Below are 16318 nucleotides of genomic sequence, written 5' to 3'. Positions count from 1 at the left end.
ATACACTACTGACAATTAATGTGTCAATCCAATTCAGGGAATTGAAGGAGTCAGTAAAATTAAAGATGGTTATAATCCAGCAACGTGGATGTTGGAGGTGACTTCTGCGGGACAAGAAGGTGGTCTAGGGATTGACTTCACTGATGTATACAAAAACTCGGAGCTATACAAGAGAAACAAAGAACTCATCAAAGAATTAAGTGTCGCACCTCCTGGTACAAAGGACTTGTACTTCCCGACCATGTACTCGAGATCATTCTTTACTCAATGCATGGCTTGCCTATGGAAACAACATTGGTCATACTGGCGAAACCCTCCATACACGGCAGTGAGATTTTTCTTTACAGTGGTCATTGCACTGATGTTTGGTACAATTTTTTGGGATCTTGGAACAAAGACGTAAGTCATATTATATTTCAAGTACATCCGACTTTTGTATTTTTCTTGTCATGATTCAATCTCTTTAATATCTGTTGTTTCTAAAATTGCAGGTCACAAAGACAAGATCTGTTTAATGCTTTGGGTTCAATGTATGCTGCTGTTCTCTTTCTCGGAGTTCAGAATACCTCTTCAGTGCAGCCAGTTGTTGCTGTAGAACGAACAGTATTTTACCGAGAAAGAGCTGCTGGAATGTACTCCGCCTTGCCATATGCATTTGGACAGGTAAATTGATATTTTCTTTCGTGATGATTTTGAGGTGAGTAACTGAGCATACTTGTTCCGGCGGTCGTTGACTTCTTGTCTTATCATTGCAGGTAGTAGTTGAGATTCCCTATATCTTAATTCAGTCTTTGGTGTACGGAATTATAGTGTACGCCATGATCGGGTTTGAATGGACACCAGTAAAGTTCTTCTGGTATATCTTCTATATGTTCTTCACTTTGTGTTACTTTACGTTCTATGGAATGATGACCGTGGCAGTGACACCAAACCAAAACATTGCTGCTATTATTGGTTCGGCTTTCTACGGTTTATGGAATCTCTTTTCAGGATTTATAATCCCACGAACGGTACGTCACAATGGACATTGACATCAAATTCCCAAAAACTACGAAGTCTGTATTTTCTGGTCATTCTCTAATGTTTTTCCTTTTGTTACTGATTACAGAAAATTCCAATTTGGTGGAGATGGTATTACTGGGCATGCCCTGTTGCATGGACCTTATACGGATTGGCTGTCTCACAATTTGGAGACATACAAACTACCATGGTTGATACAGGCGTGACAGTGGAGTTTTTCATGCAAAATTATTTTGGGTTCGAGCGTGATTTCCAGCCTGTGGTTGCAGTTGTTGTCGTTGGCTTTACTGTACTCTTCGCCTTCATCTTTGCATTTGCCATTAAAACTTTTAACTTCCAGAGACGATAAGTGATGCGTCCTCAATCTGGCTTGCCTATTTATTGTTGTCGCGGTCATCATCAAAATGTATTAGAGTTCTAAGATTTAAGTACGTAGTACACAAAGCTTTCGAGCATTGGCATTTAATATAAAGTTATTGATTGATGAATTCTCAAATCCATGGAATTTCTGTTTGTCATATTTTTATTTTCATGGTCGAAATGATGAAAAATCGAGTCCTTACACCACAAATTCTACGGATGTGTTTCAGAACTTAGATGAGTTTTTTTGGGTCTGCTCTTACAGGTAACACTACTAAAATGAGCATCTTTGTTGCAATCATAGAGGGGGATGGCTGTTCTGCTTCCATTGCCAGGAACTTTATTGGCCAAATTCTCTATCGTGAAACTTCTCTTATTGGGCCTTTCATATGCCTGTTGTGCCTCCAAAGACCAAAACCCTTTTCCAGTAACAAGTACCGGGTCGGGTGAGTAGGAGGCAATGTTAACTCCCGAAAGTAAGACATGGATTTTACGCTGGCCTGCCTACGGCTTGCACAACCCGAAGGCAAAAGGAAGTTTGACACATAACGTGCCGCAAATGTTACGGAGCAGTGATTGGGTACACTACTTTAATTGGGTTTACGCATTCACGACCGTTAAAGTAGCATACCGTAGTCCCTGCCTACGCCTTAATGCTCAGCATTGTTGAGGGGTCCGGTAGACTGGTCATTCCGGCCCAGGCCATTGCCAAGAATTTTACCGGCCAGGAATTTTCCGGCCCAGGCCATTGCCTGCTGTGCCTCCATTCCCAGGAATTTTATCGGTCAAATTCTCTGTCATAAAAATTCTCTTGTTGGGCCTTCAATTCCTACTGTTGCGGAAGCTTTATTTTATTGGCCAAATTCTCGAATCCTCTTTTGAGGCATATAAAATCATTTTCCTATCTATGGTGGGTTTATAAGAGGTATGGGTATCGGGTAGATTACTAATTATCCTTAATTGTTTTAAATTACTTAAGTATCCTTCACTTAAATTTAAAACATAGACCTAACCTAATTAATATCGAACTGTTATGATTTTATTTTTCGTCATTGATTATTATCGATTCAGAAATCTTTGATCATTGATTAAAACCATAAATATAAGATGAGTCGTGTGAAGCGTTGGGCAAGGGTTTCAGCTCCAAATCCTCATATTGGAATCCAGATCTTTGTTCTTCGTTTTTTAATGTTTCAGAAGAACAGTGCGACTAATCACGTTTTCAGCCAAACCCAATTTATAACGAAGAAGACCTTTAGGTTCAGCTGATTATCTAATATATATTATTTTTAGCCGAACCTTGTTTATTTCGGACAAAATCAATGTTCGTCTAGTTCGAGACGTACCTATAAAAATGTTGCACCAAGGAAAGGTTCGGCTCATATTGGAAAGACAGTTGTATAGCCGAACTTTTGACTTGTGTTTTTACACTACCAGGTTCAGTTGTATCATAGTAAGCCGAACATGACTCTATAAGTCACAACTGATAAAAAAACCAGACAAGCGAAGTAAAATTTCAGCCAACAACAATTGCAGTTTGAATAAGCCGAACGTCAATTTTTTTCATACACTTAGGTTCTCCTTTGGAAGTATCATCCGAACGGTTCTTCCCAACAAGATTCGACTAGTAATTATATAGCGGAACCCAACACTAAATATCTGAAATGGTTTGTAAGAATTCAATTTCTTTTTTTAAGAATTCAACCTAAAAAAATGGATATTTAACATGTCTACGACTATACCTGTGAATCTAATTTGAATCACACATTTTGGTCACTTTTAACCTCTAAAATCTCGAAACCCAAGTTTTTTCACTTCTTTTTATTCTTCCTCTCAAAAATCTCAACTCTCTCACATAGATCTGATTTCTCTACTAATCTACCACCAATAATTTAATTTTAATCAATCACTAACATTACTAATTAATCATTATCATTTAATCTAATCATAATCGTTAACACTAATCATGTAAGGATAGTTGTGCCATTATCAGAAAAAGGATGGATAAGGAATGATGAGTTATTTTACCTAGTGACCCTATTTTGGCACTATTAGGCATGCCTTAAAATAGATTCAAATGCTCTTTCATGAAACTTCTCTTGTTGAGCCTTCCAATCCTACTGTTGTTGAAGCTTTTTTTTTTCCGTTAAGGAAAAGTATACTCTATTAAACCGAAAATACATACACTTAATATGACAGGAAGGTTGGGATGATCCCTAGCCATTCACCATGTACTCTCAAGTTTTTACAATACTTGGATGCAATATCAGTCTTAGAAACGCTATTCTAGAAAAGGAAAAGTTTATATGAATTAACTTACAATCTTCTAAAATTGAGTTATTATACCAGAACATCTGGTTTTTATATAAAAATTAAAAGAACCTACTACTAATTGCGCATCACTAACGAAACATTGTTCATATTCCTATCTTTTGCCCAAATATTAGCTTCCAACAAGGCCAAACATTTTGTTTCTTGAGAAGGATTTCCCGCAAGCTGTAGTTCTTCCATACCAACTTAGCTTCCCGGCGATGCTATTGACATAACAACCGGTACACCATAGGTTGGCCCAACCCAGTCCTCTCGTAGTATGGTTGGCTCCTCTCAGTTCTCCCTTTAACACCAACGGTAGATAGGAACCAAACTGTCTCACAACTATCTAAACCTAACTCACTGTTGGAAAACGATTGATAAAAAATAATTTTTTAAAGTTTTAATAAAAATTATAATTTATTGTTTTCTTTTGTGAATAAAACTTATTAGTCCCACATTGTGGAGTTTCCAATTTTTAGTAGTTTTAAGAAACTATATAAACCTTTTAGTTCCACATCAGAGAGTTTTTCTTCTTAAGTTGTATTTGTCAATTATATAAACAAATTCACTACTTTTGTAAAATCTATGGGAAAGGGGTTGTTCTATATTTAGAGGGACCCCTAAGGGAAAAAACATATTATATTGTTTTCTCAAGTGTTCTAGATTTTCCTTTATGGTTTTTTTGGAGTTGCCAAGCTCAAGTTGAGCATCTACTACATATGCTAGTAGTAGGTGTAGTAGGGTGTTTTATCCTGGAGATATCCGTCCTTTGAGGGCTGTAGCATCACTCTTGAGTGTAGCCGGACGCTAATGTCTTAAGGGCAACGTGTTGAACACGTGACTCACTCTGTTTTTCCAAAGTTTTGCCTTGTTGCTGTTGCGGAGATATGGGAAGATCGTCTGTTTCATCAAATCGATCACTTCCATTATAAAGGAGCTAAGTATCAATAACTTTTGCTTATTTGATTTTTCCTTGTTTTTGATTATTGCACCCAACAATCTTAAGACATTATAATTTGTAATAATCGAAAATGGTTGGTTGGTTTGTGAATCATGGATGTTAATTTTGGAGTGAAAAACAAAAACGAATTTTTGGTCATCTGTAGAGTTTTGAGTTTATCTCTTAACCTAGAAGTAATTTCGATGAACCCTTCTGAAATAACGTAGTAGACATCCTGATATTTACCCACATAAAATTTCAGAAATTTTGGAGTTGTAAAAGTATTTTTTTTGATATTTTACAAAATAGAGAAACGTTCCTGAAAAATTCTGATTAACTAAAGTAGTTTTTGTGGGGTAACCATGAGTTTTTTGATATGGTTGTTAAAACGAAGTTTATAAATCTAGATATTATCTTCAAAACTCATATTTTATCTGAGCTAAGGTTTGTGAGATGTGGTGTATTAGGTGATTGGGAAATTACCGTGTCCGTGGTCAGAGTATAAACGAAGTTTGTGACATGAAATTGAAAAGGAACATGGCTACCAGGCGCATGTGGATGAACACAAGTCTTCCAAAGCTGACAAAGGCGAGAACATCAAACACAACTCTAAGCGTAGTCTTCATAAGAAAGGTATGTTTCGTAAAACTGAATCCGGCATTATTTTAATTAAGAGTGATTGTTATTTTTGTAAAATTCCTGGCCATACGGCAGTAAAGTGTAGACAACATAAAACCTTAATAAGTAGAAAGTTAATGCTAATTTAGTTGAAAAAATTAGAACGAGTTTATTGACATGATGTCGGAAGTTATTTTAATAACCAATGTGAGAGACTGGTGGGTGGACTCTGGAGCCACTAAGTATGTTTGTTGAAACAGAGACCTGTTCACCTCTTATCAGAGGATAAGGGATATCGAGAAACTCTATATGAGTAACTCATCTGCGACAGAGGTTGCATAAAAGGGAAAGGTCGAGCATAAGCTCATATCTGTAATATTCTCACACTGAATGAAGTTTTCATGTTCCGAGCATATGAAAGAATCGTGTATCTTGTTCTCTTGAAGATGGTAAAACATTGAAGATCTTAATTAAATGTGGAAAACTTGTTATAACTAAGGGCATTGATTTTTTAGGCAACAGTTATAGGACTTAGGGTCTATATAAGTTTAAAGGAAAATCTGATGAAGTGAACATAGTTGATTCTTGTGCTTTCTTTTATGTGTCTTTGAATGTTTTGCATGGTAGACTTGGAACCGTAAAATTATAAGTCAATGCATAAACTGCCTAGCATAGGCTACGTACCCAAATTTAGTTTGTATCTTGAACACAAAAGTGAAATGAATATGCTATAAAATCTTTTAGCACAAATGTTCAAAGTAATTCTAAGCCCTTATAATTAATTCAGTTAGGCCTAGTTGACATGAGTTCAACCCAAAACCACTATGGTAAAAGATGGTTTATAACTTTCGTGGATGATTGTACGAGGCACTATCTTGTATACTTTCTTAGGGATAAGGATGATTCCTTAGAAGTCTTAAGATGTATAACTTGAAGTTCAAAACCAATTAGAGTCCTTGAACATATCAATTGTATCCTTAAGAAGATGATAATTTCCATGTTGATTAGTTCAGGATTACCTGCGGCCTTGTGGGGGGAGGCAGTCCTTTTAACTAGTATATCCTGAATATAATACCCTTAAGGATTAGATGAAACTCCATATGATTTATGGAAAGGTAGATGACCTTCTTATGAATGCGTCAAAGTGTGGGGGCGTTTGACTAAGATTGTCATTCCTCTTCCTAAAATAACTAGATAGAAACCAAAAATGTTGATTGTGTCTTCATATAGGGTATGCTCAGTATACTTCTACATATAAATTTTTGGTTGTGTGTTCTGATTTTTCATACTTTGGTGTGACTTTTCTGACTTTGTTGTGAATACTATTACATAATCTAGGGATGCTGAGTTCTTTGAACATGTTTATTCTTAAACCTGTACCTCATTAGAGATGTGTTGTTGATCCCCTAAATTTATTTTCAAATAGTCAGAACTTATCTTAAAGTAAAATGAAGTTAAGGTTGAGCCTAAGAAAAGTAAAACAATTAGACTTGAGACTTCTTATGAAGTCGACTTCATAACATGCCTAGCTTAGTCTAATCCCTGGACTTGTAAAGAAGCCTTGATATCTACTGAAACTCCATTCTGGTAAGAAGCTTCATTTAGTGAAATGGACTCAGTTCGTGGGAACCTGACTTAGGAGGTTTCCATTTTACCTCCAGAGAGTAAGACCATGAGATGTAAATGAGTCTTTAAGAGGAAACATTAGGTATATGGAACTGTGGAAAAATATTAGGCTAAGTTGGTAGCTAAAGGCTATAAACTAAAAGAAGGTGTATATTTCCTTGATTCTTATTCACATGTGACGAGATTTACTTCCTTTGAGATGCTAATTGTTATTGATGTCATAAATAAATTAGAGATACATCAGATGGATGTTAAGACAGCTTTTCTAAAATCGTGAATTAGATAAAGAAATTTACATAGACCAACCTGAGGACTTTGTAGTGAAAGGTTATGATGACAAAGTTTGTAAGTTGAACAAAATTTTGTATGGTTTATAAAATAAGCACGTAAACAGTGACATGGAAAATTTGATCATGTGATAATGTGTAGTGGATTTAAGTTAATGAATCTGACAAGTATATTTACAAGTAACTTGTTAAGGATGCCTGTGTGATTGTATGCTTGTATGTTGATGATATGCATATACTTGATACAAACATATATGTGATTAATTCCACTAAAAACATGCGCTGAATGAGAACGTTGACTTGAAAGACTTAGGCACTGTTGATGTAATCTTAGGGATGAGGATTAGAAAATAATCTAACATATGTAGTCTTAGTCATTCTCATTATGTTTAATTTGTGCTTAAGAGATACAATCAGTGTGATTGTAAGCATGCTTGTACTCCGTACGATTATTCTTGTAGACTCAAGAAAAAATGGTAATGGAGTGTCTTAACTTGAATACTCAAGAGTTATAGGATGTCTGATGAATTTAATAAACTGTAAGAGTCCAGACATTGCCTATATTGTGAGTAAGTTAAGTAGATATAATTGTAGTCCAGAACAATAGCATTCAGATGCACTGAGTAGAGTATTATGGTACCTAAAATACTCTATTACCTTTTATTTGATTTATGAAAGGTATCTTGTTGTCCTTGAGGGACTTTGTGATGTAAACTGGATAGTTGACTCAGAGGAGTCTAAGTCTACCAGTGGATATGTTTCACTCTAGCATGAGGGTTTGTTTTTGGAAGATTTACAAACAAACATATATTGCTCAATTCATTATGGAATATGTGAGTATTGAGTTAGATAAAACACGAGAGGGGGTCGAGTGCCTAAGATGCTTTTTAGAAGACATTCCTCTCTGGCATAGGCCTGTGCCAGCTATATCTATACATTGTGTTAGCCAAGCTATAATAGCTAAAGCTGAAAATAACTAATCTCAATAGGCGTTATTTCCATTAATTGAATAAAGTCCAAGGAGAATATCGCGCAACCTTTGACGAAAGGTTTATCCCAAGAGATAGTTAGAAATGCATCGAGGGGAAGGGATTAAGCTCATAAATTAAACTTGCCATAAACGATACTCAACCTTGCTGACTGGAGATCCCAAGATCAAGGTTTCGAATGAGACAACTAATTTGTGTTGGGTAAAGGTAAACACTATCAGAGAATTTAATTCTCTGTCCATTCCCTATGGTGTAGACGTGATAGTGTGACTGCATGTGAAGGATGACTTTTAAGAAGTCTTAATGAGTTATGTAGTTTCAATTTAAGATTGGAGTGGGGTGTAGCAGTAACACTCTTTATGGAAGTGGGCCGCTTCCTATGAGAATATGAGCTTTTATTCTCTAGAGCATTCTGAGAAACAGGATATGTCCAGGGCCAAATTGGACAAAACGGCACGAGCTTGGCAGCAACCTTGGAGATATCACCCGTGGTTGTTATCGCAAATTACATCAAATGCTAGAAGTTCACGACATAGTTCACTGTCTATATCAAGTAATTCCGGTAATATCTCACTAAGCAAAGGTTCAAGACCTCATGGACACCTCTGCCTAAGATGGTATTTCTTGCGCTTTTTATGTGATTTTCGTTTTGATGGTTTTGGTATTACTGGAACTTAGGACCTAAAGGTCACTAAGGGTTCACTAGTTCATGCTTTTTCACTTTAGTGAAAGATAGCTATAGTCTCACCATTTAAGAACTAAAGATGAAAGCTCTCAATACTCTTATGATTTATGCACTCCATAGTATGACCCTGGGGTCAACACACTTTTGTGTGAGGGAGAGGACGTAGAAATGACTAGTATGATTTCAACACTTGCACGATCAGTCTGTTTGGATCGTGAGATTGGGATGTTAATTACCAAGATCTATCTGTGTTTTCATGTTTTATTGAGTTTTCATTCATGTGGGGGATTGTTGGAAAACGATTAATAAAAAATAATTTTTTTAGGTTTTAATAAAAATTATAATTTATTGTTTTCTTTTGTGAAAAGAAACTTATTAGTCCCACATTGTGGAGTTTCCAATTTTTAGTAGTTTTAAGAAACTATATAAACCTTTTAGTCCCACATCGGGGAGTTTTTCTTCTTAAGTTGTATTTGTCAATTATATAAACAAATTCGCTACTTTTGTAAAATCTATGGGAAAGGGGTTGTTCTATATTTATAGGGACCCTTAAGGGGAAAAAAATATTATATTGTTTTCTCAAGTGTTCGAGATTTTCCTTTATGGTTTTTTTGGAGTTGTCAAACTCAAGTTGAGCATCTACTACATATGCTAGTAGTAGGTGTAGTAGGGTGTTTTATCCTGGAGATATCCGTCCTGTGAGGGCTATAACATCACTCTTGAGTGTAGTCGGGCGCTAATGTCTTAAGGGCAACGTGTTGAACACGTGACTCACTCTGTTTTTCCAAAGTTTTGCCTTGTTGCTGTTGCGGAGATATGGGGAGCTCGTCTGTTTCATCAAATCGATCACTTCCATTATAAAGGAACTAAGTATCAATAACTTTTGCCTATTTGATTTTTCCTTATTTTTGATTATTGCACCCAACACTCACTACTCCTACAGTTACTTTGCAGCCACTATAGTTTACTTCCAAATCATTCATTACTAAACAAGTTCCCATCAGATTAGTGTTATTTCCAAAAGAAGCATCACTATAAATAATAAAACAATTTTCTGGCAATGAAGATAATACTGAATTTAGATCATTTCCCACAGTAGGAAGGTTGACGGGGGTATTTAAAGCAAGTTCCTATCTGAGGAATGAATCAGTATCATTCACAAGCTTTAGACGTTGTCCCGCAGTAGCGTGGTGATTTAGATTTCTACCCTAAAAAATGAAAGAACATCTATCTCTCTATATACGCCATGTAATCGAGAAAAAAACTACAATCTTATCCTTTTGAAATTAGAAATTAACCACTGAATAATCCAATATTTTAGATTTAAAGTAGAATCTCTAACTTGAGAGACAAAATTGTTACGAGGTTTTAAAGATCATACTGCCTTAGCAAAGTGACAGTGTAAAATGATACGCTCGGGAGACTCGAGCACCACAATCCACACATATTAAAATTGATATCATGGCTATTATTGAATTTACAAACAATGCTTTCTATAGCAATTATCAAATAATTTTTTTTATTGAGTCAGGTGAATGGACAAACTCATTTTTCCATTATGAAAAAACTCAGTTGGCGACCTTGAATGAGATATGCGCCCGAACAAGTCCTAGCCCCTACTAATTTTCAATCATCAACGGTACAAATATGTACTAAAATAATAATATGTACAAAATTAAGTATAAGTTAAATATAAGAATATGGTATAGAATAAAATAATCATCATAAAAATAATAATAATAATAATAATAAAATTAAGCCCTTGCGGCTATCTTTTATAATAAAATTAAGTATAAATTAACATGGAAAGTAGAGTTAGTTTGCCCCCTCTTCGGTTCCCATGAGGTTCGCTGGTAGGATAGCACGGTAACCTGTTCAGTTAATGTAGTAGTACGTTGATGGTGCTTAGCTTGTTAGGCTTCCAACTAGTTAATATAATACTCTTTATCTAATAATAAAAATAAAACTTTAATAATAATAATAATAAAAGCCCCTCCCGAAGGGTGTTGGCGCTCAGATCGTAGCCCGACTCCCTCCCGTTCCTGTGTAATTAATTCATACTCTTTGGTTTCAATAAAAGCCCCTTGTGGCATCCTTTTATAATAATAATAATAATAATTTATTATTACCATGTGTCAAACACTTGTATACAATCGGATAAATGGTTGTGATGTGTGTTTCGATGTTATCGGAGTTTCTCCCTTCACAACTGCCCAAACTAGCAACTTCGCTCCAGGTCATGCTATTTCTATGGCCATTACTCGTAAGCGTAATAAATAATTGGACAAGTATTTGACATATGGTTATGAATTTGGCGTTCTAGCTTTCACAACCCTAGGCGAACTAGGCGAAGACACGTGTGCTTTTTTAAAGAGGTTGAAGAATTGTCTCGCCAGCCAAGATGCAAATTGCAAAATTGGAGGTTCTTTTTTCCGTAGATTAGGTATTATTATTATTTTTTTGTCGCATCTTGTCGCCCGGCTACCAACCACCTCAATGTAGATTCTGCTTCTTTGTTATTTTTTTGATATTTTTTTTAATAATAGTAAAACAAATTAAGAGAGGATACACTGTGTTCTTTTAAGAGATTGAAGAATTATCTTGTCAGTAGTGACGTCAGTTGTGGTGTAGGGAAATTTCTTTTTCATAGACTAGGTATTGTTATTCAGAAGGGAGTTGGGGCCCAGCTTGTTGCTAGACTACCAACTAAGGTTCTGTATGATTAATTCTAGTTTGAAATGTATCGTTTTTAGATTTTCAAAAATAAAAAGTTTATATTTTTCGGCTTTAAAAAAATAAAAATAAATAAATAAATAAAATAATAATAAAGATGAAAGATAAGTTATAATGAAAAAAGTTGTAGTGTCCGTTGGCGGTTCTTGTTTGTCCTCGCGGCGTGCCGTTTAAAATGAAACGCGCGTCTCTTGTTTTTCTGCGATAAACAAACCAATAAATTTTTTGGTTTGGCCACTCATTTCCCAGATTTATTGAGTCCATAATAAGAAAAAAAAAAATCATTCCATAGAATTGCTCTTAGCAAGAAAATTATTCTCATAATATTTCCAAATGATAATCTGCACTTTGGGACGCATGGGAAGTTTCTAAAAATATTTATAGATAGGATTAACATTTTGGGGATTATACATATATATATGCTCAAATTGACCATATAAAAGTTTATAGGAAGTTTGTCATGGCGGAGCCGCGGAAGAGGAGAATTCCGATGCTCTGAATGTGTTGTACATTTTGAGGAATAAAATAAGCATTAAATAAGTGAAGGTTTCAACTATTGGTATCCTTGTCTATCAAATCAAATACTAGAAAATTAGGATCTGGATAAGCAATAGATAAAGACTGGGACGCATTTTAGAATCCAGTTGTCTCTAAAAGTCAAAATGTTGTTGTCGTCCCTCAATTCCAAAACAGGGCTATGTAAAATAAATTCTAAAACTATGCAAATGTTTTTCCATACCCAAAAGCAGTCTTTAGTCATTATGTAATGAAGGGGAAATAAATTTTTAAAGTGCTTACATTTAAGATCCTAAAGCATAAATCCTGTTAAGCATGTAATAAATTCCAAACAGTATTAGCAAGTAAAGCTAAGTTAACATGTTTGAGATTTTTGAGACCAAACCTTGAAGCTTATGAGTACAAATTTCTAAAGACCATCAAGTCTATTTTTCCCCCACGAGAAATATCTTTGACACTGTTCCATCCGATGGATAATGTTATCGGGAAAGGACTTAATATTTTGCTCAAAAATGTTTTTATTCCATTTACAATGATCTTGGAAATGATAGTGTAATTGGCACGGCATAGTAAAATATGCCAAAAATCAACTGGCCATGAAGGAATGTTGATATTTAGGATAAGTATGGTTCATTTCATTAAGAAAGTGTTCGGTATCTAAAAAGCTTTTAACAGTTTCCAAACCTCCGTAAGAGGGTCCATATTTTTCTTATAAAATCCGGGATGAAAACACTCCGGCCATGAAAACGTCCAGCGAATCATTTGGTTTATAGTATTCATAAAATCTTGCATGGTAATGGATCTGAGGAAATTGAGATTGTCCTTCTCATAAATACACAGACTAATGAAATTGAGAAAATGGGATAAATTCCATATAAAACTAAAATGATTAACCAAAAGGGTTTCAAGTCCTAGCCATTCATTAACCCACTGAACATCACTAATCTTTAGGGCATTTATGTGATTGAAATGTTATTTATGTTGACATGGTTATGATAATAATTAGTATTGCGCCAAAATATTTAAAAAACATTTGACTAGATTTTTGAGCATATAATATAATTCCTCTTGAAATTTTTGCCAGTATTTTAACCCTTGCTCAACATTCAAAACAGAATGTGAAAGACTGTTCAGATGTTAGAGATGATTACCAAGAGTTCTAACCTTTCGATTAACATTACCAAAGTGCGGAAGATTCCAGTTTGTGAGATCATGTTTGACAAACCTAAGACAGTTGGTTAATTGATATAGAACCGAGCCTCTCACACAGATTGAGTATGCATTATGAATAACATCTCTAACAGAGGGATCACTATCCAAACACTTTAAATATATATAGGGCTTACTACCTTGAAAACACATTAAATTTCTGTCAAGAATAATTTGTATATGGTCGCTTCCTATGGAATCTATATGATAAATTTTTGAGTTATCATAATGCTTCATCCAGTGACCATTACACAGCATTCTGTCTAATCTATCACAAATTAATAAGATTTGGAACATGTTGTCTATCACTTCAAGTACTGAATTACGATCCAGTATAACCTAAGTCAGAAAAGTCAGAGTTATCAATACCATGTTGAATAGTAAGAAATTCCATAGTGATAGTGGTAGAGAAAAAAGATCTCTCATGGGAATGCATAGTAATATTGAGATATCCTATAATGACCCATGGGATATTATTATCTCTTGGACCAGATTTCACAATATAATTCCATTGAATCAATTTCTCTTCTTGGTATACAGAATTCAGGATTGCTAGGGTCGCCGGATATTAAGGCATTGATCATTTTGTTCGTATAATGGACAATCTCACATTTAAAGCATGATTTCCATAAAAGGGCAATGCCCCCAGCAAACCAATGGAAGGAAAAATCCATGAATTAAGATAATTGAATCTCCTAAATTATTGATTCATTTTTGGAATATCATTTTTAGTTTCATGGAGTAATATATCATGTAAGGATTTTGAGTCCTGATCATATTCCATAAAGAAGTTCTAGTAGTAGGGTTGGTGAGACCCTAACAATTCCACGAATCTATTCTCATAGTATTATAAAAAACAAATATAGAAATATTAAACTTAATAAGGACTAAATGATAACTGCCAATGCAACTAGACAAGAAATACAACTTGTACTGACTACCACAAAATACCAAAACGAAATCAACCATAGCAAACCACACACACCAGAAATTTATGAAAATGTTATCTCTACTGAAAGTATTAATATTTTATCTAGTGTTCAATGGAACACTAGGAAGGATACTAACAGTAGAAATAGTGTATAGTAGATTAAACCTATTTAAGGCAGCAGTAAATAAAAACTTAACAGCAAGCACTGTTTCAAAAGCTAAATAACCAATATAAATAGAAACACTTGGGAAATAGTTCTCACGGTACAAGGACAAAAAAGCTGCAGCTAAAGAGAAAAAAAGTTAGATTTAAATGAATAATATAAGTTGGTACTTAAATTAAAATGTAAAAGCATGCAATGATACAACAATTCTAAACATTCCAAAATATCGCAGCTGCAATTGGTAGGAGTTCTAAAATTTTATGCTAAAAAATCAGAAATCCGAATTGGGATTTTGAGAATTGGGGAACTTGATTTAAATTAATATAACTCAAATTAAAGAATAAGATAAAAAATGGTTATCTTAATCATACCAGCCATTTCTGTATCAGTAGGTTGAGAAATGGACCATCTTTAGCTTTCTAGCTCCCATCATTCATAACCAAAAAAAGAGGATTTGACATCACCAAAGTAGGATTTTGGATACGAAGGATATGAGCGCTATTAGGATCTTCTGACTGAGAGGATTCAATGAGATGGGGATTTTGAGAATATAACTATAGTGTCTTTTGTAATCCTCTTATGTTTCTGCTGACTATTTTTTTTTTGGTTCGTTGGGCCTAATCTCAAACTCGGCAGACTTAAAGAACATAATCCTATTAAAACTAACTATTATCTGAATTATCAGCACACGTAAATGACGAGGGTTTCAAGTACACTACAATCTTTTTGATATCAACGTATAAGTCTGATATCATGCGTGATCTAATATAGCCAGGAACTGTCAAGAAGATAGCAACCACAAGGTATACACTTGTATATAGTATAATTAAGTTCGAAACTAAACCTTAAACTACAGGGTTCAACCCAAGTATATTTCTGGGATTAACGTACTAGTGTAATTACTTTAATTATAAATTAAACAAATTATAATGCGGAAAGTAAGGTAAAAGCACACCACAAGATTTTGTTAACGAGAAAATCGCAAATGAAGAAAAACCTCGGGACCTAGTTCAATTTTAAATACTTTAAGAATTGAGCTGCTATACAAAGACCACTGCCAACGTTGTATAGTTGAGACCAAGTACACTACCCCTATTTTACAAGTTTCCTCAGTATCCCTGCGCCTACAATTAATCTTTCCAATGCACATTTCGGAGTTCATTATCTTAAGTTGCTTCAGTCTTTCTAAAGACAATAAGCACTCAACTATTTATACCGTATTTCAAACAGTAAATGACTAATTTGTTTGGTAACCGCTCTTCTTATCTCAGAAAGTTAATCAAATTGAGCTTTGACAAAGGGTCTTATAATTAAAATAAATTAAACTCCTTTGTCGGGTTAGATCTTCCAAGATCCGGATTAACAAGTTAACCAGATCAAGTCAAATAGAACTACCAGATTCAGATATTGTGGAGTACAACCAAATGATATCTTACCTGCACCCCGAGTTACAGACCAGGGTCAAACCCATATGGAGATCCGAACTCAAGGCGTTACGGGTCGGAACGAGACTTATGCGTATATTTATTCTTTCTAATTTAATTTTATACCGAACATAATTGAAACTTTTATACATGAACTGAAGCACATGAATACATTAAACATCGTTCAAAACATTTTTAACCAAACATTTTTTAAATTCAATTTACACTTCAAGCAATGTAGAAAACAAGGCAATCACTAAGCTACTCATTTCTATCTTCCACTTCCAACTTCCATAAATCTGCAAGGAATGTCAATTGGGGTGAGATTACAGCTCAATAGAATGCATTCCCTTTCTCAAAATATATCAAAACATGTCAACCAATCAAACAAAATGTGTACAACAAGAGTATATGGTGCACCTTCAAGGATTTAATTATATTTATGTTCATCAACTATACTCACAATCTATCAACTCCTCTTAAATGCACGAGTATCCTCGGTTC

At 34.7% G+C, this 16318-nt stretch overlaps 1 protein-coding gene across 2 annotated transcripts in view; it reads left to right on the top strand.

Annotated features, from left to right (window-relative positions):
- LOC113355621 (pleiotropic drug resistance protein 1-like) overlaps positions 1–16318 on the top strand; it is a 74852-nt gene that overhangs the window by 7500 nt on the left and 51034 nt on the right. Inside the window, exons 17-20 of one of the 2 annotated variants that reach the window (XM_026598527.1) lie at positions 38–399; positions 492–663; positions 756–1010; positions 1109–1508. The exons of the other annotated variant lie outside the window; for it this stretch is intronic. Coding sequence (XP_026454312.1) covers positions 38–399; positions 492–663; positions 756–1010; positions 1109–1369 — 1050 coding nt within the window. The 3' untranslated portion in view covers positions 1370–1508. Of the gene's footprint in view, positions 1–37; positions 400–491; positions 664–755; positions 1011–1108; positions 1509–16318 lie in introns of those variants that run through there. 2 annotated transcript variants of the gene reach the window in all.

Source organism: Papaver somniferum, chromosome 3 (assembly GCF_003573695.1).
Source record: "Papaver somniferum cultivar HN1 chromosome 3, ASM357369v1, whole genome shotgun sequence".
Classification (NCBI taxonomy): domain Eukaryota; kingdom Viridiplantae; phylum Streptophyta; class Magnoliopsida; order Ranunculales; family Papaveraceae; genus Papaver; species Papaver somniferum.
This window is presented reverse-complemented; position numbering and strand designations above follow the sequence as displayed.